This window comes from Oncorhynchus clarkii, chromosome 3 (assembly GCF_045791955.1).
Source record: "Oncorhynchus clarkii lewisi isolate Uvic-CL-2024 chromosome 3, UVic_Ocla_1.0, whole genome shotgun sequence".
NCBI classification, from domain to species: Eukaryota; Metazoa; Chordata; class Actinopteri; order Salmoniformes; family Salmonidae; genus Oncorhynchus; species Oncorhynchus clarkii.
In genome coordinates, this window is record NC_092149.1 from 38,454,835 (window position 1) to 38,480,785 (window position 25,951).

The 25,951-nt window shown below is 42.2% G+C and overlaps 3 protein-coding genes across 4 annotated transcripts in view; 1 reads left to right on the plus strand and 2 right to left on the minus strand.

Moving 5' to 3' along the window:
• Positions 1–2,106: 2,106 nt before the first annotated feature.
• On the minus strand, positions 2,107–8,814 carry LOC139405962 (desmin-like). Of its 2 annotated transcripts, none has more exons than XM_071148419.1 (11): positions 8,507–8,814; positions 5,925–6,084; positions 5,317–5,466; positions 4,996–5,115; positions 4,809–4,904; positions 4,012–4,146; positions 3,788–3,898; positions 3,502–3,612; positions 3,170–3,294; positions 2,507–3,037; positions 2,107–2,337 (listed from the first exon to the last, which is right to left on the minus strand). In XM_071148419.1, the coding sequence occupies exons 1-11, from the start codon at positions 8,725–8,727 to the stop codon at positions 2,244–2,246; spliced, it is 1,854 nt and encodes a 617-aa protein (XP_071004520.1). In that variant the 5' UTR covers positions 8,728–8,814; the 3' UTR covers positions 2,107–2,243. The 2 variants fall into 2 exon arrangements, with proteins under 2 accessions (XP_071004520.1, XP_071004521.1); XM_071148420.1 differs by having other exon boundaries at positions 2,196–2,332.
• A 7,953-nt stretch (positions 8,815–16,767) lies between these two features.
• On the minus strand, positions 16,768–21,996 carry LOC139405964 (thiosulfate sulfurtransferase like domain containing 3). The gene is made up of 4 exons (XM_071148421.1): positions 21,759–21,996; positions 21,394–21,579; positions 17,889–18,048; positions 16,768–17,279 (listed from the first exon to the last, which is right to left on the minus strand). Exons 1-4 carry the CDS (start codon positions 21,883–21,885, stop codon positions 17,222–17,224), a joined length of 531 nt encoding a protein of 176 aa, XP_071004522.1. The 5' UTR covers positions 21,886–21,996; the 3' UTR covers positions 16,768–17,221.
• Positions 21,997–23,436: 1,440 nt separating this feature from the next.
• LOC139395012 (ubiquitin carboxyl-terminal hydrolase 45-like) overlaps positions 23,437–25,951 on the plus strand; it is a 55,687-nt gene continuing 53,172 nt past the window's right edge. Inside the window, exons 1-3 of the mRNA XM_071142841.1 lie at positions 23,437–23,714; positions 24,787–24,895; positions 25,589–25,758. Coding sequence (XP_070998942.1) covers positions 24,793–24,895; positions 25,589–25,758 — 273 coding nt within the window. The 5' untranslated portion in view covers positions 23,437–23,714; positions 24,787–24,792. The remainder of the gene's footprint in view (positions 23,715–24,786; positions 24,896–25,588; positions 25,759–25,951) is intronic.

A 25,951-nucleotide genomic window follows, 5' to 3' on the forward strand; every position in this document is an offset into this window, starting at 1 on the left:
TGTTTAATATGTTCGATTTTCAGCAGACGATGGAATGTGCTTGACAGAACCATGGCTAGCTCCCGATTGTGCCAGCGCCACATCAACGTATCTCGACGCAGAGGTCACTCGCAGGCCAATGGCTCTTTCTTATATCTTAATTATATTGATGATACACTGCATCCCATCATATTGATGAAGGCTATTTTTCGCCGTTTTTCTATTTCACAATGCACATTAAGGAGCGAAGAAAATGTAATCTAATGATATGAATCAAGGCCAATCAGAGTGGAGAGAACGTCTGTCTGGCTCTCTTCCTCATTAGAGCGCGGGATTGACAGTTCTAGGTTCAACTATAATCTCCTGTGCGCTTCTACCGAGAAACAACGAGAGAGTGAGAGAGAGTCCTGTATACTGGCTATTAATTGCGCCTGTGTTTCGGGTGGGATGAGCTTGTGGAAATGATGACCAAGGGACATAGGCGGCTATTGATTAATTCGATATATGCCTACATCTATCTCTTGGATGCTCTTGAATCATCCGGATAATTGCTGCATTAAAATGATTTGAGCTGGATTGGAACCTATAGCCTACACATAGCCTACGTTCGTATTTTACAAATGCATTTGCGTATTAATGTAGGCCCAGCAGGTTTTTATTTGTACTTGACTACATATTAAGTAACATACCCCCGACTGTGAAATTGTATTTACAAAAATATAAATACAATTAGACCCTCCCCTAAGTGATCCAAAAATGCTACATCTTTTCGTTCCCGATTACAAGTCACTACATTCACACATGGTGTCATGAAATACATCACTTTGAGAGAACAAAGCGAAGTATCGATTGATCTCAGCTACCACCGGCCTTGTTCTTCAGATAATTGGTATATTTTTTATCTAATGTATATTTTTCTTTAGAGAAACAGAATCAGAGAGGTGCATTGAGAGGCAAATGCTATATATTAAAAGATATGTTCTTCTATACCATAGGCCTGGAAATCTGCTCCATACTTTTTCACCTTCTCAAAAAATCTTCCTCTTAACATTTGACTTATATTTATCTTTTGTAGTTTACCTAAAATCATGGCAAAATACTCTTTATTCTCAACAAACAGCAGCAACTGTTATTTTCCTTCACTCCCACATTGATATGTTATAGGCTTCAAGGAATGGCAATGTCAAAACACTCCCTGTCAATGTAGGCTTGTATCAAAACCAGCAATGGGTCTCTCCGTTTATCTTGAACACAACTAATAGTAGGTGATGGAGTACTTCCAGATCCACTGATGCTATAATTCAATAACACAGAAGACCCCAGGTGCATTCGCATATATGACTAGAATCATGATGCTATTCTGATATAGTACTACCGGTGTTCTCATCTCAGTTGTGTTGTATTTGAGTGGATTGGTGTTGCATGACCTTTAGATGCTCCGATCTGCCTCATGTCCTCTGTGCTGTTGGTCTTCTCCATCATGGGACCCTAACTGTGTTTGGCACGTGCTGACGAGACCCAATCGCTCCCGATCAGTGGTAGATGGAAAAGGTGAGGATATGGATGGAATGGGGACATGGAACGCCTATGTGCCATCGCTTCGCTGCAAGACCGAAGCTGTATGATGGCCCCTCGAGAGGATGTCAGGGCGAAGGACCCCTCGGGTGACTCTCTTCACTCATCCTTCACTTTACCTCTCCTTCACTCTTGTTGCTCTATCGCACCCTGCCTCTCCACACGCTCGTACGACCCATAGGCCTAGTGTGCAGAGCAAGGACCACCTCATATATTCAATGTGAGTGGGAGAGCGAGTGAGAATTTGTGTAACATGGAATGTGTGTAATTTAACCTCTCCATGGTACCATATCGATTGTGGTTTTCATTGTGCCTTAGGGGGATGTCACAAAAGCTTATATGGAAATGCATTTCAGGATAACATTTCCTATGATTCATTGTGCACAAAAATATTATGTAGCCTAATAACTAAACCAAACCAGACAATGTAATGAATGAAACACCAGGAATTGAATGCCGAGAGCTTTATTTGCTGCTTGTTGAGTAGCTGTGTAAGGCACACAGAGTTTCTGAATATGTGGTTCAAAGGCACATCACAAGAGCTGAAGGGTACTGCTTGACTAGGTTGCAGGGTCATTCATGGTCTCATGTCTTGGTCAAAGGTCAGAGACCAGACATGAGCCGTCAGTGCAAAGCTCCAGGGGCGTGAGGGGTTAAGGGGTGAAAGGAGGTCACATGGTCATTTACGCCTATTCCTCGTCCGAGTCGTCGGCAGCGCCAGAGATTATGTAGGTTTGCTCCTTTGTGTCGCTTTCCAGTGTTTCATCCTCCGATTTAACTGTTCTAAGGGAAATAAAAAAATTACCTGGTTGAATAAGTTTCTTTACAAAAGACACGGTGTGAAGAATTTTCATTGTGTTAAACATACTGACCTAACAATGTTCTGTCCTAACAATGGTCAATGATAAACCTACAATACTCACATTATTGTTTAAGTGCAGGTTACTTTTACCTGATGAGCACCGTCCTCCTCTCCGTCATCTCCACTGCCTGTTCCTCGTGGGAGTACTCCATGGAGGCGCCGTACCCATAATCACCTGCACCTTTTCCCATGCCTCCACCATTGCCTCCAGGACCCATGGCTCCAGCACCCATGCCTTTAGCACCATTGGCTACAGCACCAATTCCTCCACCATCCATACCTCCACCCATTCCTCCAGCTCCTAGGCCTCCAGCACCCACACCTCCAGCACCCACGCCTTTGGCTCCAATTCCTCCAGCTCCCATTCCTCCACCAATGCTTCCAGCTCCACCCCTGCCTCCTGCACCCATGCCTCCAGCTCCCATCCCTCCAGCACCCATTCCACCTAAGCTTCCAGCGCCACCCATTCCTCCACCCATTCCTCCACCACTGCCTCCAGGTCCAATGCCTCCAGCCATGCCCACACTCATCCCAGCGCTCATGGAGCTTGAGCTGCTACTCATTATGGACATGGTCCCAACCATGGTTGTGAGTCGCAAGTCCTCACCCTCAATCAGCTTCCTATGGAAACAGAGAAAAGTCGTATCAATGGATCAGAATCAAGAATATATGACATTACCACAAATGTGCTCTTCTAAAGGTTATTTACATGCTCTGTATGATCATATCTAAATCCATTGCACTAAACCTCACCTGTAAGTTGTGATCTCAATCTCCAGAGCCATCTTCATGTTCAGAAGGTCCTGGTATTCACGCAGGTGCAGAGCGATTTTAGACTTGGTGGATTTCAGCTCCTCCTTCAGGGCCTCAATTCTTGCCTGTGACGTCAAAAGAGCCAGCTTGAGTTTGCACCTTAGTAGGCTACAGATGAAAGGTTTAACACCAACCTTTCATATGTACCCTACTTGGATTTGAACTGTGTACAATCAATTCAGATATTTAATGGTTGAGTTCTGTAGTAAACCGGACTGAGGTAAGGTTCATGAATAACTGGACCCTCCCACCTTCTGATCGAACGTGCTCACCTGAAGGTCCTCCAGCTCTTTCTTGTACTTTTCCTGTGCTTCACGAATTTGTGCCTCCAGAGCCTCATTCTTGGTCTTCAAAGCTTCCAGGCCACGCTCTTTGTTTAGGATCTTCAAAGGTTAGGAAAAATACAATACAAATGTCTTTTTCATTCGTATTTTGATTGAGGAAAATATCCATTGCCATAGGCTACAACTCTTATTTGGATATAGACTCGATAATAATAGTTAATGCGTCACATTTTACAACCATGTAGGAATATCTTTATCAAATAGCCTAACTTACATCCTTCTTGGCGCCAGCAACTTCTTCCCTGACACTTCGAACTATATCCACATGTTTCGTCGTCTTGTTGTTCAGGTCTTCAAATTTACTTTTATACCAGGAATCCATTTCCTATAACATATAGGGGCCATGAAACACATATTCTGAGGTCATGAAACACATTCACACCTTTAAATGAATGACTGCTGTATGTATACACTCCAGTTAATTATAAATAGGCCAACCTGTAAATTTTTTGCCGCAATTTCGTCATACTGAGCTTGGATTTGTTTGAGAGCGCCTGAGATGTCGGGGAGGTCATAAGCGCTCTGGGCTGAGGAGTGGGCAGCATATATCATTTTCAGTAGCTCTTCAATTTCCTGAGAAAGAAAAAAGGTTCAATTAAATGGTTAAAGGGGACGGCAGGTAGCCTAGTGGTTAGATCATTGGACTAGTAACCGAAAGGTTGCTAGATCAAATCCCTGAACTGACAAGGTAAAAATCTGTTGTTCTGCCTCTGAACAAGGCAGTTAACCCACTGTTCCTAGGCCGTCATTGTAAATAAGAATTTGTTCTTAACTGACTTGCCTCGTTAAATAAAAAAGATGATGTAGGCCTACACAGTAAAATCACAAGAGTTAATTAAACTCTTTACAGATTGGATTTGTTTAGAAAAAAATGTGTGTTTATTATCAATGTACATGCAAAAACACATATTGAAACAATATAAAAATTTTAAAAAACTGCCTGCAACAGAGCATGCTGGGAAATATGACAATGAGGCCCCTCCCACATCTGTGGAAAACTCCATAGATTTAACTCCCTTTCTCTGGTTACTCTTAATGGAGTTAAAAGTACTCCATCCCAATAAACTCCAGTTATTGACACAGGAAGCATATCACTCTCTTGAGGGTTAAGATAACTCTTAAGAGTAAATGTACCCCTCCCCCCCTCTTTGATTTACTGTTTATCATTTTGTCCATTAGCTAGAGTTGGTATAGGTCGGTCCAAATCAATCAGTGCGGGCTATAACGCGACCTACCGCTTTGTGCACCCTCTGAAGGAATTCAATCTCCACCTCCAACTGCTCGAGCTGTTTCTCCAGGGCGATGCGCTGAGAGGTGGCTCTGTCCACATCCTGAAAACCATATAGCGGCACACAATGGCGTCAATGGCACGTTGATGTTTATTAGGCAATTTTGGCTAACAGTGATTAAACAGCCTCTCACCGGACGGAATGCTTCGATCTCCATCTCGGCCCGCCTCCTCAGCTCAACTGCCTCCTCGTATTTGACTTTGGTTATCTCCAGTTGACCTGCCATGGCCTCTTTGCCAGCTAAGGCTTGGTCCTGTAAACCAAAACACATATTAACCTGTGGTATAAAGGTAACAAGCCGATAATAACTTATTGGCTGTGTCAGCCGTGTCACCATATTGGACTCATTCCAATTCTCCCTCTCCTCCTCTGTGTGTGTGTTTTCTGTTTTCTGCGAGGTAAACAATAAAAAAGGTGACAGTGATGACGTGTGGGTTAAGTCATTCCGTCTCACCCGCTGCATTCTCATCTGATCTGCAATCTTCTTCAGATCTCTCAGCTGATCCTCATAGAGTTTGCGCAGGCCCGACGGCTTCACGAACCGGTTCTGGATGCCGTCAATCTCCATCTCCAACAACTTGTTCTGCTGCTCCAGGGACCGAACCTTTTAAGAGAATGACAATTCTCTTCTCTTATTCTGTATGAATAATCATCAAATTCACCAGGGCCCCTCACTTGAATATGCTCGCTGCCCAAATACGTGGGAATAATGAGCGACTCCGTCTCCACAGCCAGAAGGCTGCATGCCTGTATGGCACACTCAAGCAAGCATAGTCTAATTAGACAAATTCCACCAAATAAACATTGTTCCTCTACTTATGGGCGGCAGAATATCGCATAGATGTTAAAGAATATTGGCTGTGGCACTGAGGCAATGTATCCGGCCAGAACCCACACACAATAGCACATCCATGTGTGAAGAACAGCTATGTATAGGCTATGGCTTACTAGAAAGTTGGCTATCTCTAATATGAAAGGCACAAAAACAGCAAGTTCATCCCCATATGTTGTGTCAATTAGTCTGTGCGCCTTGTGTGTGAGCAAAGCGTGGTGAGTGCTTACCTTCTCAATGTAAACAGCAAGTCTGTCGTTCAATACGACCATCTCCTGCCGCTCACCACTGCGCGTGCTGAGGAATACTTTGTTCTCCGCAGCAGATGCGTCCAGGTCCACCGGGGCCCCGTTGCCATAGCCCACACATGCCAATGTTCCCACATTCCCGCTAAAACGACAGACAGTTCAACACTCACCGCTTGACCTGGAGATAACTGACATCACTTTGTTATTCTGTGAACGTCAAGACATAACGTCAACATTAAATGTTATTGCCACTTGCATGTCATATCAGAGCCACATGGTTGATCGATGGCTTGTCACAATATTTTATTAATTTCCAGGTGCCACATTTGTTCCTACTCTGATGTCAGATGCAAAACAATGTTTTGGCTGGGCTGAAGACGTCTATATCCATCCGCTAATACTGGACTAGTAAAGGCCAGTGCACTACTTTTTTGTGATAAAAAAAAACAAACAATACAATACAATACAGTAATGTACATTGACATTAAGTAGTTTGTAAAGATGGTAAATTAATACTTCACAAAAAGTGGTTGTTTTCCATGTTATTTGTTATTTGTTTGTGTATTTCCCATAACTTTGCACTTTTTGATGTAAATGTTTGATGAATAGGGTTTTGTTCTTTATTGATTCCAATAGAATGACAATTGCAGAGAAAGGGTCAGGGCAACAACTCTTACACTTCCAACTATTGAATCGTTCAAAATACTTTTCTTAATTATACAACTTTTTTTTTATTTTATTTTTTTTACAAACCGTAATTTATAGATTTTTAAACTTCAGATTTTTCAGGGGGTGCTGCAGCACCCACAAATCCCACAGCTATGGCCTACAGCTGTTACAAATTAAAATACTTCATTTGAATAAAATGTATGTTGTTCTCATGGATGTGAGCTATTTTGCTGTTTTTGAAATGTATTGAATTTAGTCTCTTCCAGTGTTTAGGCCTACCTACTTATTTATTTATTGATCCTTAAAACCTAAAATTCATAATAATATAAAGAGTTGTAAATTATTTAGATGCTAGTCCTGTAGGCTAATAGTTATGTGGAAAATTGACACAGGCCTTACTTTTTGACAACTAAAAGTTTCTCTATTCGTTTTAATCAACTGATGCCTTCGACTTGCATCAAGAATACATTCAGAAATAGGCTAGTGCTGCACAATAAGAAACAATTACAACTGTGGTTTGTATAAGAGAGGGAGAGGTGGTAGATTATAAATTGTCTGTGGTTCCACTATCTAAGAGTTAATTAGCTTGATGGTGTTTTTAATTGCTTGATAACAATAAAGGTCGCCTATCAACTCTGAAAGACAGGCTTGTCTCTAGCGCAATTAGACGGGAAAATGTATTTCACAGAGTGAAGGAGAATTTGATGTGTTATGTCTGTCAGGAATAAGTTTTTGAGTCATCTGCCAGTAAGGAGACAAAGTGGCTTATAGCCTCAGAAGAGCAGTAAGAGGAGGGGAGGTACATACACTGTTGACAGCAACATATCATCTATCTTGTACTGTAATAACTGCCTGTTTTTTGGTGGTAATGTAACAAGTCGCTTTCTGTAAATTCACAAATAGAATACTTGTGGTGTATCAGCAGTGTGTAATCTCGCACTCTCTCTTTAAGATGTTACCTATATTTTATCAGCTGTATCTATATAACCTCTATTACCCACTACTATGCCAAACCGAACCATACTGTGCCTTACTGGGCTTGAACATTTGAGTAAAGCCACAGATTGGACAATGAATCAGATATTTCACAGGATGTGTAAATGTGTAGCATCCGGTCGGCGTTTCCACTCACTACCAAATTGGGTGATGAAAGGGAAAGGGGAATACCTAGTCAGTTGTACAACTGAATGCCTTCAACTGAAATGTGTCCACATTTAACCCAACCCCTCTGAATCAGAGAGGTGCGGGGGTGCTGCCTTAATCGACATCCATGTCTTTGGCACCCGGGGAACAGTGGGTTAAACTGCCTTGCTCAGGGTTAGAACAACAGATTTTTACCTTGTCAGCTCGGGGATTGGATCCAGCAACCTTTCGGTTACTGGCCCGACGCTCTAACCACTTTTTTTGACATTCTACAAATTTTCTCCTCAATGAAACATTTGATCTTAATGCAGTTTTCTGTTTCCAAAACTAGAACCTGTAACAAACAGAGTGGACCACGTTTTGTAGACTTTATCCTTTGGCCAAGTTTGTAAAAATGGCATTGTTTAGAAGGAGTGCATGGGCCAATTGAGTTACAGTATTGCACATAAGCACTTCAGAGAGTAGGCGTTCCCTGAAATATGCAAATAAATGCTCAAATGCGCCAGTAGGATCTCGCTAGCTTATGCTTGACTCTGCCCACCTCCTTGCTTGTTCTGCCCACTATGATTAATTTGTTCCCATTGGAAACGGCAGGCTCTGGTCTATCTTGGGTTAGTTATAAAGATCTTTGGTATAGCCCTAGCAACTATGATGGATGCAGAACCAGGCCAGCTCAGTACAGCTCAGTTTGGCTTAGTACGGTGAAAAGGCTATTAGTGTACTTGGTGTACAGGGTGGAGTGAGCATCTTACCCAGCCATGCGGGCGTTACGTGAGGTGGAGACGGTCCTTCTGCCCATGGTCTGGGCCTGCATACTGCTGGCTCCGGCACTGCGCGAGTAGCTGGCTGACTGGTGGCGGTTAACTCTCCGGGTCGGGGATGGGCTGGACACCCTAACCTGGTAGGAGGATGAGCTGCCGCTGTCCTCAAAGTGGCGTCGGTAGGACGAAATCCTCTCAGGGCTGCGACTCATGTTGGCGGCTGCTCGGGTTTGCCTTTGTCTGCGTTCTCTGGATGTGGTCAGTCTTCACCTATGGGACCTCTGCTGCTTTTGATGTGCACTAGCTCCATCGCCTGAGACTCTTTATAGTCCACACGGCCTGGCTTAGCCCAGCCCAAAGGCATGGCCTGGCCCAACCCAACACATGAGCCAAGACCTCTGGAATCTCTAACCTCAGCACCACAGTGGGCCAGACCTGCCATGACATTCAGACATCTGCCAGCACCCTGCGAGGAGCTGAATTAGGGGCTATGGAACAGAAAGGCAGATAGAACAGAGGCAGCGCTAGCAGGGCCCATTAGGCAGTAGGTGCGTCCAACAGCAGATCACTGATGTAATCTGCTCCGATGGGGCAGGGGGGCTTTAATTGCATGCAGAGCACAGGGCCAGGGGGTGACCCGATGAGGTCAGGCTGGCTTCAGAGGGACAGGACAAGGGGCTGCCTGAGATTTGACATAAATTAGTACTTATTAGTCTGGTCTGTTTTTTTTTTTACATGAAATAAAGGATATGCAGGAAGAAAAAAGAAAGAAAATGGAATTAACTGCTTGATAGAGAATCAGGGAAAATGAAGAAGCAGGGGGGTTGGTCTGAAGTTCATGCTTGATGTGGCAGAAGGATGTGAATGGAGTAAACGATAGTCTGGTTTGGACAGGGAGTAGCTCCTACTACAACACCTATTAGGCCACTCAGCCGGCCAGAGCGTCAGCAAATAGACATGGTCCTGACAAGATACTGCCTTGATCCTAAACCCTAACTGACCACTAACAAACAAAACCCCCCAAACATACTCACAAGAATAGACAGTAAGTACATACTGTACATACAGCATCAATATGTGTATTCCCTATTACTAACTATGCACCACTGAAGTCAGGCTTCTCGAATGAGCTACACTAGGCCAGCACTGTATATAGAAGATAGCAAACCTTCTGCTGGCCTACGTGCTATACTCAGGATATTATGGTTCCCGCCCATTATTTTCTTGAGCCACTGCCAAAATCATAAAACTGTCAAAAATGGTGACACTTTATTTTACAGTGTTATTACTATGATAATTATTGTACATACCGTGTAGGTAATGAATACTCATTGTTATACTGTACATATAGCAGTAAAACAATTCACGATAAAGGGGCCATCTCTCAGCTGTTTACCAAAACAGTGGCGTAGTGTAGGCTTTGTTGTTGTTTGAACTGCAGATTGCCCCTTTAAGTACAGCGAAACAATGGGTATTGATTGACAAGAATAATCACATATTAAAGTGTTACCTCAAATACAGACTCTTGTCCTATAGGCCTTTTGCCTGATCTGAAAAACTCCAAAATTGTAACATTGTGTGAGGGTGTCAACACTTTTACGAGAGATTCACTGAATTTTCCATTGGTAAGATTCTTTCCATTTACCTCAGAGCTTGCAGGCGTGTGGGATGTGGAGGAGTCTGCTCTGCATATCTCAGTGATGAGAACAGAAGCTAAGTATGCCCACCAGCGCAGTTCAACATCTAATCAAACTCTGACATCACTCATCCATAACATACTCGCTCCATTGCACAAGGGTGCACAGTGCCGGAGCCATATATAGAGAGATATACAGTGCCTTCAGAAAGTATTCACACCCCTTTAATTTTTTCCACATTTTGTTGTATTACAGTCTGAATTTTAAATGGATTAAATTGAGATTTTGTGTCACCGGCCTACAAACACAATACCCCACAATGTCAAAGTGGAATTGTCTGTTTAGAACATTCTCCAAATTCATTAAAAATGAAAAGCTGAAATGTCTTGACTCAATAAGTATTCAACCCCTTTTTTTATGGCAAGCCTAAAAAGTTCAGGAGTATACATTTGATTAACAAGTAACATAATAAGTATCATGGACGCACTCCGTGGGCAATAATAGTGTTTAGTATAACTGTTTAGTGACTATCTCATCTCTGTACTCCACACATATAATTATCTGTAAGGTCCCTCAGTGGAGCAGTACATTTCAAACACAGACTCAATCGGAAAGACCAGGGAGGTTTTCCAATGCCTCACAAAGGGCACCTATTGGTAGATGGGTAAAAAAAAAAGCAGATATTGAATATCTCTTTGAGCATGGTGACGTTATTAATTACACTTTGGATGTATCAATACACCCAGTCACTACAAAGATACAGGCGTCCTTCCTAACTCAGTTGCTGGAGAGGAAGGAAACCACTCAGGGATTTCACCATGAGGCCAATGGTGACTATAAAACAGAGTTTAATGGCTGTGATAGGATAAAATTGAGGATGGATCAACAACATAGTAGTTAATCCACAATACTAACCTAAATAACAGAGAGAAAAGAAGGAAGCCTGTACAGAATAGAAAACATAAAACATCCATCCTGTTTGCAATAAGGCACTAAAGTGAAACTCAAAAGAAATTGGCAAAGACAAAACTTTAGGTCCTGAATACAACGTGTTATGTTTGGGGCAATTCCAACACAACACATCACTGAGTACCACTCTTCATATTGTCAAGCATGGTGGTGGCTGCATAATTGTATGGGTATGCATGTCCTCAGCAAGGACTAGGGAGTTTTTGAGGGGATAAAAATAAACGGAATAGAGCTAAGCACAGGTAAAATCCTAGAGGAAAACCTTGTTCAGTCTGCTTTCCAATGGACACTGGAAGACAAATTCACCTTTCAGCAGAACAATAAACGAAAACACAAGGCAAAATATACAATGGAGTTGCTGACCAAGATAACATTGAATGTTCCTGAGAGGCCTAGTTACAGTTTTGACTTAAATCTGCTAGAAGATCTATGGCAAGACTTGAAAATGGCTGTCTAGCAATGATCACCAACCAAGTTGACAGAGCTTGAAGAATTTTTAAAAGAATAATGTGCAAATATTGTACAATCCAGGTGTGCAAAGCTCTTGGAGACTTACCCAGAAAGACTCACAGCTGTAATCGCTGCCAAAGGTGATTCTAAGATGTATTGACTCAGGGGTGTGAATAGTTATGTAAATTGGATATTTCTGTATTTCATTTTCAATTAACATGCTAAAATTAAAAAAACATGTTTTCACTTTGTCATTATGGCATATTGTGTCTAGATGAGAAAACACATCGATTTAATCAATGTTTAATTAACTTCTTGATTCTACTTGAGACGCATATGTCTCAAGTAGGCACCTGGAAATGCAAATGCGCTACGCTAAATGCTAAATGTACTCGTTAAAACTCAAACCTTGATCAAAATTCACAAGCAGGGTATTGAATTAAAGCTACACTCGTTGTGAACCTAGCCAACAAGTCAGATTTTTAAAATGCTTTTCGGCGAAAGCATGAGAAGGTATTATCTGATAGCATGCACCACCTGAAAATGCCTGAATGCGACGTAAACAAAGACTCTGCTTATCCGACGCAGCACAAAACGCAGAAATAAAATGTAAAACATTCATTACCTTTGACGAGCTTCTTTCTTGGCACTCCTATATGCCCCATAAACATCACTATTGGGTCTTTTTTTCGTTTAAATCGGTCCATATATACCCAAAATAGCTTTCTATGGAAGCTGTGTCATTCAGAAAAAAACATAGTTTTTTAATGCTGCATCATTTTTTTAAATTAAAAAAGTCGACGATAAACTTTCACAAAACACTTCGAAATCCTTTTGTAATCCAACTTTAGGTATTAGTAAACGTTTATAATCTATCAAAATGATTACAGGGCGATGTATATTCAATAGCTCCTCGTCTGCAAATCAATGGCTGCCATTGTCCACATTTACAGCGTCCTGGTGGAGACTGGAAGAAACGGAAGCCAGATACTTGGATTTTCCAACAAAAAATTCAATTGAAAATGACGACAATGGCGACATCGTGTGGAATTTGTATGAATTGCATGCAGGTCGATATTAAATTTTGTCCTCTTTTAACAACCCATGAAAGTGACTTATGGAAATTATTTTTAGCTTTCAGAGAGCAGTTTTTCTTGCGTTTTTCAAAGAAACACACGATCTGTTATAGTCACAGCCGTGATTTAACCAGTTTTAGAAACTTCAGAGTGTTTTCTATCCACACATACTAATCATATGCATATACTATATTCCTGGCATGAGTAGCAGGACGCTGAAAAGTTGCGCGATTTTTAACAGAATGTTCAAAAAAGGAGGGGGTAGAAGTAAGGCTGTAACACAACAAAATGTTAAATAAGTCAAGGGGTACGAATACCTTCTGAAGGCACTGTAAATTAATATGGCTCTGCATTGTCCTAGAGAAGGCGTCAACTTGTCCAAAAATATTTCTTACTTTCTGTTTTTGGCTATGTACCCTTTCATGAACAGGGTGCGGGTCAATTCCATGTATATTCAGGAAGTAAACTGAAATTCCTATTACAATTTGCCTCAAAGGATGTCTATGTGAAAAAATGTGTAATTGGAATGACAATTTACTTCCTGAAATGGCATTGGCCCCAACCCTGGTCATACGATAGTTCAAGATGGCAATGTAATTAAACAGAGAATGTTGAGCCGGGAAAATGAAGAAGGCACAGATATTGCTGCTTCTGAAGCCATTCTAAAAGATCTGCCTCTTGTTATTGGGACCTGGAATGTGTTTATGGTGTGTTTTTTAGTTGGATGAAGTGGAGAACCACGAGGTGAATAGATGCCTGTGGCTATGTACTTGTGTACAAGGAATTTGTGCTGAATTTGGCAACAAAACTTGACACATCTATCATTGATGACAAACGAACTTGTGAATGCCTCCTGGAGGTTATGTGGCAAATTCATATGGAGAGGTATTGGTTATTTCAAGTGGTTATTACATACAGTATATCACCCCAGTGCACCAGCTTTCTACACGGCAGGGATTAAGTTACCAATACCTTTTTCATAGCAGACAAATATCCTAATTTAATTCAGTTATATAGCATATCATATGGCCGTGTCTGTTATTTCATGAGAACATGTAAATCATAGTAAATAATGTTCTTTGTACCTTGTTATAGATTTTGCCTAGTTTCCACTGCTCGATCCTCAGAAAACCTTTTTGACAATTAAGAGACATTTTAATTCAATGTGTGTTTATTTCATTTCATACAGAAGCTAAATAACGTATTGTGTATTTGATCAGTATATGCAGCAACAACCTACCTATCTACAGTATATTATATCCAATAACTTAGCCTTCAACACAGCATGTTGTATTCACCAATGCTCATATTTACTTGACAGCAGAGACCTGGAACACATTGAGTAGGCAAACATTGTGGAACGCTGCAGATAGAAATGTCACGAATAGATGTCATTCTTTATTCTGCATGTCAATCAAGTTTATTTTATAAAGCCCCTTTTGCAACAGCAGTTGTCATAGTGCTTTACCAGTTACCTGCCAAAATCCCAAAGAGCAAGCTGAAGTGAATCACAGTGGCCAGAACAAACTCCCTAGACAGAAAAAACCTAGGAAGAAACCTAGAGAAAAATACAGCTCAGAGGGTTGGGCCCATCCTCTTCTGGCTGTACCAGGTAGAGATTTTTAGTACAGACATTTAAGGCCTGATTGTTTTTCCAGTTCATAGTGTTCGTAAGACTGATGGATAAGCAGACAGAGAATCAGGTCTGTCCTACACAATATATTTATATCTGAATGTGTCACAATGTTGTGTACTGCTGAACTTAGCTCAGATACAATCTGAAGCCAAAACATATCCTATATTACCATATCAGCTACCTACGGTACCCTGCACAAAGTACAAGGTTCACAGCGACATACTCCACCAATAAAAACATTATCATTTGGAGTTGATTACTTATACAACGTGTGGATCTAATCCTGGATTCTGATTGGTTAAAACTGTATTCTATCCGGAGTCTATTCCACAAGTTACTCTGTTCCATCTGACTGTGCAATCCACTGTCTCATCAGCCCAGCCACACAATTTATACACTAGATCTACACTGTAAAAAGCATCTAGACATTATCTCCCATTTCTTTTAGACTAGCATTTTGTTTTCAACAGCAGAGATTTGTATTAACCTGGTTGTCTATATCTCCAGCATTTGCAACATTGTTTCAATATTGAAATTCGATCTCCAGCTGTACCACAGTACTGAACGTGCCGGGGGTAAGGACGAGGCATACAGGCTGGTTGGTGTCTTTTCTCAGCCATTCAAAATCATGAATCAGCACAATGTTTATGGATATATACAAAGAAATGTCAATAGAAAAAAAAAATGGAGCTGGTTTGCTGTCATTGCAGCTTCAGTTTGAAGTGATTACGTAAGTTGGCTAACGTTTCACAGCTATCTCTTCTGAACAGTGGCCTGGTGAGAGAGCAAATACACTACATTACCAAAAGTATGTGGACACCTGCTTGTCGAACATCTCATTCCAAAATCATGGGTATCAATATGGAGTTGGTCCCCCCTTTGCTGCTATAACAGCCTCCACTCTTCTGGAAAGGCTTTCCACTAGATGTTGGAACATTGCTGCGGGAACTTGCCTCCATTCAGCCACAAGGGTATTGGTGAGGTTGGGCACTGATGTTGTGTGATTAGGCCTGGCTCGCAGTTGGCATTCCAATTCATCCCAAAGGTGTTTGATGGGGTTGAGGTTAGGGATCTATGCAGGCCAGTCAAGTTCTTTCACACCGATCTCGACAAACCATTCCTGAATGGATCTCACTTTGTGCACGGTGGCATTGTCATGAAGAAACAGGAAAGGCCCTTCCCCAAACTGTTGCCACAAAGTTGGATGCACAGAATCCTCTAGAATGTCATTGTATGCTGTAGCGTTAAGATTTCCCTTCACTTGAACTAAGGGGCTTAGCCCAAACCATGAAAAACAGCCCCAGACGATTATTCCTCCTTCACAAAACTTTACAGTTGGTACTATGCATTCGAGCAGGTACGTTGTCCTGGCCTTCGCCAAACCCAGATTTGTCTGGCGGACTGCCAGATGGTGAAGCGTGATTCAACGCTCCATAGAACGTGTTTACACCACTTCAGACGACACTTGGCATTGCGCATGGTGATCTTAGGCTTGTGAGCGGCTGCTCGGGCCATGGAAACCCTTTTCATGAAGCTCCCAACGAACAGTTATTGTGCTGACGTTGCTTCCAGAGGCCGTTTGGAACTCAGTAGTGAGTGTTGCAACCGAGGACAGACCATTTTTACACGCTACGTGCTTTAGCACGCGGCGGTCCCGTTCTGTGAGCTTGTGTGGCCTACCACTTCGTGGGTGAACCGTTGATGCTCTTAGACGTTTCCACTTCACAATAATATCACAACAGTTGACTGGGGCAGCTCTAGCTCTAGCAGAACTTTTACAATCTGACTTGTTGAAAAGGTGGCATCCTATGACGGTGCCACGTTGAAAGTCACTAAGCTCTTCAGCGATCATGGCAATGGAACATTTAGAATGAACGACTGGGTCGCATCCATAGACAAAAGGACTTAACGACTGGGTCGATACTCTGGCAACCGAACCGATAGAACGAACGACCAGCCGACTTGGGTAGTAACCCTAGATGTGTGTCGGACTATATCTCATGGAATAATTAATAGTATGAATAAATTCATCAAAATCGTGTTTTTAATGAAAATATGTCAATCATTATTTGAATGTTGGTAACCCATTGTATACAAATGATAATGCCCTCAAAGCTGGTGTTTGGAGGATATATTAGCATGGCTTGCTAATAATACCCATGGCAATATATATAATTTCCAGTGTGCCTTGTATTTTGAAGTGAATTGTAAAGTTACCACCCATGACAGAATTTGTTAGTGGTTGTTGAATTTTTTCATTTTCAAGACATGGTTGTTGAACTTGTTCATTTTCAGTCCTGTGGACTTAACCAAGTGAATTCCTATTCGAATCTAGCCAGTGTTAGGACATCCAACAGTTGGAATGTTTATTCACCTGCAACCTTTATTCAGAATGACTGTTAGGGTTAGGAACATTAATAAAAGGAGACTACCATTTAACCTGGAACAACCATTTCAGTAACAGGTGCAATAAATCAAACTAACTGATTGAATTTGTTTTTTTATCTTTATGTAGCATAAGATATTGAAATGAATCAATGTACAGGCAAAAACACTATTAAACAATCCTATTTTTTTTTGCTGCAGTAGAGCATGCTGGGAAATAAGATAATGATGGGCGTGAATTTAATGGTAATGTTTTACGTTCCACAGAGAAACTGACACAATCACACTTGAAACTGGTTATTAACACCCAACAATGGGTTTATTTTAAACCACAGTCAATTTCACTCTTGAATCAACAGGTAACAGTGGTCAATTTGCTGTGTACATTCCCTCTTTAATGATATAAATCAAAATTGGCTATTTATGGATTACCTTCCATAATAATCTGAAATGTCAGCGCAATCTTGATTGATTAAATAAAACATTAAAACTTCTGGTATGATTAAGCAAAATGACTTCCAAGAATGGCACAATTCTTGAGCCTCCCAGACAATCAGCTTTCCTGTTCACATTTTGCCCAATCTTGCCATCCACCTGCATAGTGTTGTGCGCTAGAAAGAGAGAGAAAAAGAAGAGAATAAGTGAGCAATTAATGTTTATAGAACTGGGCAGTAGGAAGCCTAGTGGTTAGAGCATTGGGCCAGTAACCGAAAGGTTGCTAGATCGAATCCCCGAGCTGACAAGGTAAAAATCTGTTGTTCTGCCCCTGAACAAGGCAGTTAACCCACTGTTCCTAGGCCGTCATTGTAAATAAGAATTTGTTTTTAACTGTCTTGCCTCGTTAAATAAAGGTTAAATAAAAACCGATATAATGAAACAGTCCCTGTTTTTCACAACTACAGCATAAAAAAATATATATTTCCATGTACTTGATCAGATGTTTTGGTACTGTATGTGGCACTTCCCCATGGTGCTGAGCATGCTGGGTAAAGCACAGTTGTGTAAGAAAGTGAAATAAAACAGGGAGTTCCCTAAATGGGCCTTAAACAAAATGAAGTCAAGAGCTGAATTGTATTTTCTATAGCATGAAAAAGCATGACATGAGGAAATCTCTAAAGTGAGAAGTTATTTCTAGCCTATGCATTTTATGTCAATATGATATAGGCCTGCAATGTATAGTATGGTACTACTAGTAGTGTGTGGATAATGCAGTCTCTCACTCTTTATATCCTAGAGAGACGGCTTGGTCTAGGGCTTTTTGGCTCCTGATCCCAGCCAGGCAAGAAAAGACAATGTGGTCTGTCGGCTGGGGCATGTCTCCACCATACTTCTCCTTGAACTCCTCAGGGTTCAGCTGGAGGGCAAGGTTCACTTGTCCCACTGCAATGGAATGGAAAAGAACAGTATACAACAGAACTGAGGCATAAAGAGCATGTCCCTAACAGTGTCCTAGGAATGTCAAAGAGGTTGGTGGAAGTCCACGAGAGCTACTAGAAGTTGCCATATCATAAAGTGTTTGTTTGCTATGAAATGTATTTGTTTTTGTGCCAGAAAATCATATTGTAAAAGAAATGGTGAGCGGCACACACTAGGAGTGCAGATGCAATAATTTAATAACCAACGTTTTAACCATCTCCATCAGGATAACACAGTGGGTCACGAGTTTATATATACACTGAACAAAAATATAAAAACACAACATGCAACAATTTCAATGATTTTACTATGTTTACAATTCATATAAGGAAATCAATCAATTGAAATACATTCATTAGGCCCTAATCTATGGATTTCACTTGACTGGGCAGGGGCGCAGCCATGGGTGGACCTGGGAGGACATAGGCCCATCCACTTGGGAGCCAGGCCCAGACTTTCTCCCACAAAAGGGTTTTATTACAGACAGAAATACTCCTCAGTGTCATCAGCTGTCTGGGTGGCTGGTCAGATGATCCCGCAGGTGAAAAAGCCGGATGTGGAGGTCCTGGGCTGGTGTGGTTACAATGTGGTCTGCGGTTGTCAGGCCGGTTGGACGTACTGCCAAATTCTCTAAAACAACGTTGGAGGCAGCTTATGGTAGAGAAATTAACTTTAAAATCTCTGGCAACAGGTCTGGTGGACATTGCTGCAGTCAGCATGCCAATTGCACACTCCCTTAAAATGTCTGTAGCATTGTGTGACAAAACTGCACATTTAAGAGTGGCCTTTTACGACCCCCATCAAAGTGCACATGTATACAGTAGTTTGAAAGGACACACATAGGTGTCTGTAATCATGGCTGGACTTCATTGGTGGATTTACAGATAAAATAGAACATATAAAAAAGCATGACTGATTACATATGATCATACCGCCATAATCAAACAGGAAAAGGTTCATCCAGAGGCGGCGCTCCTAGTGGCCGGGGGACTTTAATGCAGGGAAACTTAAATCAGTTTTACCTCATTTCCATCTCCAAGTTAAATGTGCAACCAGAGGGAAAAATATACATACCCCAACCAGAAGCCATGGATTACAGGCAAAATTCACACTAAGCTAAAGGGTAGAGATGCCGCTTTCAAGGAGCAGGAATCTAACCCGGAAGCTTATGAGAAATCCCACTATGCCCTCCAACCAACGAACCATCAAACGGGCAAAGCATCAATAAAGGACTAAGATCGAAACGTACTACACCGGCTCCGACACTCGTGAGATGTGGCAGGGCTTGCAAATTATTAGACTACAAAAGGGAAGCACAGCCGAGAGCTGCCCAGTGACACGAGCCTACCAGACGAGCTAAATAACTTTTATGCTCGCTTCGAGGCAAGTAACACTGAAATAAGCATGAGAGCATCAGCTGTTCCAGACGACTGTGTGATCATGCCACGCTATCTGCAGCCAATGTGAGTAAGACCTTTAAACAGGTCAACATTCACAAAGCCGCAGGGCCAGACAGATTAGCAGGACGTGTACTCCGAGCATGCGCTTACCAACTGGCAAGTGTCTTCACTGACATTTTCAATCTTTCCCTGTCCGAGTCTAATACCAACATGTTTTAAGTAGACCCACATAGTCCCTGTACCCAAGAACACTAAGGTAACCTGTCTAAATGACTACCGCTCCGTAGCACTCACGTCTGAATCCATGAAATGCTTTGAAAGGCTGGTCATGGCTTACATCAACATGATTATCCCAGAATCCCTAGACCCACTCCAATTTGCATACGGCACCAACAGATCCACAGATGGTGCAATTTCTATTGCACTCCACACTGCCCTTTCACACCTGGACAAAAGGAACACCTATGTGAGAACATTAATCATTGACTACAGCTCAGCGTTCAACACCATAGTGCCCTCACAGCTCATCACTAAGCTAAGGACCCTGGGACTAAACACCTCCCTCTGGAACTGGATCCTGGACTTCCTGAAGGGCCACCCCCAGGTGGTAAGGGTAGGTAGCAACACATCCGCCACGCTGATCCTCAACACAGGGGCCCCTCAGGGGTGCGTGCTCAGTCCCCTCCTGTACTCCCTGTTCACTCATGACTGCATGGCCAGGCACGACTCCAACACCATCATTAAGTTTGCTGATGACAACAGTGGTAGGCCTGATCATCGACAACGATGAGAAAGCCTATAGGGAGGTCAGGGACCTGACCGAGTGGTGCAAGGACCTCTCCCTAAACGTGACCAAGACAAAGGAGATGATTGTGGACTACAGGAAAAGGACGACCAAGCACGCCCCCATTCTCATCGACAGGGCTGTAGAGGAACAGGTTGAGAGCTTGAAGTTCCTTGGCGTCCACATCTCAAAAACAAACTAACATGGTCCAAGCACACCAAAACAGTCATGAAGAGGGCACGACAAAACCTATTCCCCCACAGAAGACAAAAAAAATTTGGCATGGGTCAACAGATCCTCAAAAGGTTTTACAGCTGCACATTGAGAGCATCCTGACGGGTTGCATCACTGCCTGGTATGGCAATTGCTCGGCCTCCGACCACAAGGCACTACAGAGGGTAGTGCGAATGACCCAGTACATCACCGGGGCCAAGCTTCCTGCCATCCAGGACCTCTATACCAGGCGGTGTCAGAGGACGGCCCTAAAAATAGTCAAAGACTCCAGCCACCCTAGTCATAAATTGTTCTCTCTGCTACCACACGGCAAGTGGTACCGGAGTGCCAAAGTCTAGGCACAAGAGGCTTCTAAACAGCTTCTACCCCCAAGCCATAAGACTCCTGAACCGCTAATCAAATGGTTCCCCAGACTATTTGCATTGTCCCCCCTTTCTATGCTGCTGCTGCTACTCTCTGTTTAATAACTCTACCTACATGTACATATTACCTCAATACCGGTGCCCCCGCACATTGACTTTGCACCGGTACCCTCTGTATATAGCACCGCTAGTGTTATTTACTGCTGCTCTTTAATTATTTGTTACTTTTTTTGTTGGTATTTTCTTAAAACTGCATTGTTGGTTATGGGCTTGTAAGTAAGCATTTCACTGTAAGGTCTACCTGTTGTATTCGGCGCATGTGACAAATAACATTTGATTTGAGATGTAATTTGGCTACATAGGCCCACAAACATTATTTACAATGGATAGCAAAAACACAATCACAAGAATGGCTTCAGATCAAACTCTACGTCATATTGTACCATGTTGCAGCACATTTTACAATATGCAGATTTGTTCTTTAGAGGTTTATGTCATGAGACAGGTTATAATGAAAAGGATAACTCACGAGGTACGTTGATTGACCCCGGGATGTTTCCGTACTCTCGGAGTTCCCACGGCTCCCGGACATCTATTACCACACTTGTTCGGGTAGCGAGTAGTTTCTTTAATTGTTCGTAAGAGACATCAGTTTCTGGCAATGGGGATGAGCTGAAACTACGTAACACGTACACTTTGTGGGTGGCATGGATATCTGAAAGATATAAAACAACGGTTGTTTACTAGTGAGCAGAAAAAAACAACACATTTTGAATGAGTTTAGTGTAAAAGACTCACTACAAAAGTTTACAATTAAGCCTCACGTTTTCAACTTCGCTGATTACAGTGCCTTAAGACTGGTTATTCATTTCAACCCATGCCAAGCAGACTTACATGATGCACATCGGGAGTGAGTACCGAATGTGTTTGACAGCGCTCTTCGTGAGGCTGTAATGACATTTCGGTTTGCTAAAAGCCATGGAATAGCTGCAGCAAGCCTCGGACAAGCTTTCTGAGCCATGTCAATATTTACACATGAAACTAAATCAAAGGTTTCAAAACTCAAAACGACACTACTGTATTGACTGCGACAGCGCTGTCGTTTTCTTCTTCATCTTCTTCTTTGGGTTTTATGACGAACAACACTCAAAAGGTGTTTTGCGCCACCAACTGGACGGGGGTAAAATGTTTACAAAAGAAAATTCAACTCCACACGGGAGGCGAACATGTACATTGATCCACACGCACTTCAACAACAAAAAAAGTAACAAAAATATATACTTTCCCAACCCTTCAGTCCTTCAAAAACTAAAATACCCTACTCAGGCATAGAACGTATGGGTAATTGCATACTTGGAGTGTGACTGAAAGTAGGTGTTGCAAAAAAACATCAGTTGGTGGATCAACAGTGATGAGCGTAACATCAGCACTCCATTACTGGTTAGACCAGCCATAGCCAGGTGCACCATGGCTTAATGTCACCCGGAGCGAGCGTACTGTTATGGGTGTAAATTCAAACACGTACAACAGGGGAATGCCATCACTGACCCCTAGGTCTAGGGCTCCTGTGCCTGTTTGCTTCTCAGGTTGTTCTTCTTCCCCTCTGCAGATCCAGAACCAGTTCCAGCACCAATCCAGATACCATTGGCCGGCCCCAGCACCAGACCACCTGGCGAAGTGCGGAGGGAACAAACACCAGACCTTCACCCGGAGCAAGCAGACCACAGGGGGAGTGCCACAATTGACCTCCAGGTCTAGGGCTCCCTTGCATCTGCTTGCTCTTCAGGTTGTCTTTCCTCCCCTCTACAGATCCCGACCCCGCCCCAGTTCCCGGTGCTGGGTTCCTGTTTTCTCAGAGAACCACAGTCCCAACACCAACCCCTGGTTTTCCAACATTGATACCACCACAATTTCAAACCTGGCCCCAACACCAACCCAGGGTTTCCTTTTCCCAGGCCCAACACCAGCATCAACCCTGGACACAGCACTGACCAACCAGAATTGCCACCTTCATCCAGCAACTGCCAGCTCAACCTTCCACTCCCCAAAGACACATTGTGGATTGAATTGACTGGCAGATTTATCTCATTCCTTTTTTAAATTAATTATTAATTTTTACTTGTTGAACATTTTAAACTGTAATGAATATCGGAATAACCAAATATTAACATAGCAGGTTAAGAGAACTAATGTAGCAGCTTATGAGAATTAATGTAGCCGTTTAGGATAATTAACGTTGCAGGTTATGATAATGAGGATAAGGTTAGGAAAAGGTTTAGGTTTAGCTAAATGTACCTCTTCAGATGCAAAATTGTTCTATCCCAGAACGTGTTCAACTGCAAAACAATCAATTGCCGTCCTTCTGACTGGCATGCGCAACATTGCGCGTGCACCGAAGTGTACATATCACACCAAAGACAGTAAAACGCACTTCTCAAATCAAATCTGTCGTATGTTTACACAAGCAAACACATTTTCATAAGAATATAGCTCCATAATTTACTTTACTACCATCATAACTTCGCTTTTCCTGCTAGCTGTGTTTAACCTGAACGAGCCACCATATTGCGTCACATGTTGAGTTCACCAATTTGACTTTTTGTGGGTTCAGATGGTAGTTCTCGATGATCCCAATCGTTTTAGAAAGTCAAGTTTATAACTGAAACTGTATTTAGCGTTTTGAACACTAGCTACAAGTATTCTGTGGACTTTCGAGTTTCTTGATTTATATGACATACAATACAGTTCTCAATCGTTTGAAATAAGCTACGACACTGCAGTGTGTTGACATATTAGCTAGCTAGCTAACTTGCTAGCTCATTGGCCAGGTTCAGGGCAAAAAAAAAATAGGTGAGTTGTTTCACGTTAGCAACAACATATTTTTAAAATCATCAGAGGCAATGTGGTATGCCAGCTAGTAGCAAAACGCGTTTAAAACCACGAACTCCCAAGTTAACTTAGCTAGCTAACGTTAGTCTATATGGCGACCCCTTTGACAGTACTAGTAACTGTTAGCTAGCTACCTGTAACGTTAGTTAACTTGTCATGTACTGCGTTAGCTAAACGTCACGGTGGCTTGACTTGGTTTTATATTGTTATATTAAGTGTAATCCAGTTAAAATTGATTTGTAAAACACAATTAAAAGTATTATTGTCTGTTTTTGTAGCTATGGCCTTCTACAAAATAGAGCTGTGTCATATGCTTTTGCATCATGTTGAAGTTGGTGACTTTATAAATTAGCTGAATGAACCATTGTCGATATCTCTACAGAACAAAATATTTCAGCTATTGTCGTTTAGATTATTGTGTGTGTGACTGTGCCCTCCAAACGTTAGTTCAGTCTGGAGGCCAGGCATCATCAGTCTTGCCTCTCTACAGCTCTTAACCACACTATATTCAACTAATTCTAATTGTGGCGGCCATTCAAGACCATGACTATGTGATTCTTTGAATCTGGTGTTGTGTTGTGTTGGGCTGGGCGGAAACAAAAGCCTGCACATACAGCAGCCCGTCAATGCCAGAGATGCCCAGTAAGTAAGTAACCTTGCACGAGTTAGAGCGGCTCATAAGAGCAGATCTCCTGTTTCTGTAGCGTGAGGCAGCTTAATGAACAAGTATATCCCCTGGGTGGGATGCTAGTCTATTGCAGGTCCTTGCTCCCAATCTATCTCCTTAATGCTGGGTGCCATTTTTACTGTCTTTAGTATGACTCGGTCAGGGATCGAAATCCCAACCTTCCAATCTCAGGTGGACACTCAAATCACAAGGCCACTGAGTTGGTTAGAGTTGACCAGCCCTACACTAAATCATGCTGCAAAGCTCTTAGATTTGCCTTCAATGTTTTCTCTTGGCCCGGTCAGTTTTGGGCACTGCTTAAACCCCAGAGTGGTACTGATATTCCTATGTCTCTCCAATCTACAGCTACAGATGCGGCTAAAGGATCCCTTCTCGTTGAAAGTCGTCGGCATGACTAAGCGGACTAACAAGCCAAGGAAGCCTCGAGATGAGGAGTCGTCGGACGAAGTTAGCGGTAAGATCATGCTCCCTGTTGTGATGGGAAAAAAACAAAAAAAAGTTTCATTGACCCAATATGTTATTTTTTTATTTTTTATTTCACCTTTATTTAACCAGGTAGGCTAGTTGAGAACAAGTTCTCATTTACAACTGCGACCTGGCCAAGATATCAAATCAAATCGCGTGATAAAGCATAGCAGTGTGATCAGACAGCAACACAGAGTTACACATGGAGTAAACAATAAACAAGTCAATAACACAGTGGAAAAAAAAGACTCTATATACATTGTGTGCAAAAGGCATGAGGAGGTAGGCGAATAATTACAATTTAGCAGATTAACACTGGAGTGATAAATGATCAGATGGTCATGTGCAGGTAGAGATACTGGTGTGCAAAAGAGCAGAAAAGTAAATAAATAAAAACAGTATGGGGATGAGGTAGGTAAATTGGGTGGGCTATTTACCGATGGACTATGTACAGCTGCAGCGATCGGTTAGCTGCTCAGATAGCAGATGTTTAAAGTTGGTGAGGGAGATAAGTCTCTGCTCTAGTAATGGATAGTCCAATCATGTCTGATTAATTCTATGGCAGGGGACTCATGTAGTTCAGATTATGCCTTTATTTGACATCTATTGTAAATCATGGTCATTAAGGGATTTGTAGATGCTGGGTTAGCGAGCAACATCAATGTGACTTCATGCTCCTCAGGGCTGACCTGCCAGCATGTCAGCAAGGCGGTGGACCTGAGCTCTGTCAAGAAGGCGGTGACCTCGAGCATGTGGTCGATGTGTTCAGATTGCCTGAGAGAAAGGACTATGATAGATGGAGAGCCAGCCAGTGGCCACGACATCCTCGTATGCCTCAAGTGCGGCTTCCAGGTGAGCTTGGCTTTGAAATATTTTATCTAAGGTGGGAGGATGAAGGTTCTATCAGTATGTTGATGTATGAATTGCTGCACTTGACATGCGATTTGGAAATGAAACACTGTTCGTTTCATTTGTAACAATCTGACCGGCAAAGAGTATGGATGGTGGTAGCCTATCTAAGAAATGGTGATCCAGTGACCTTTAC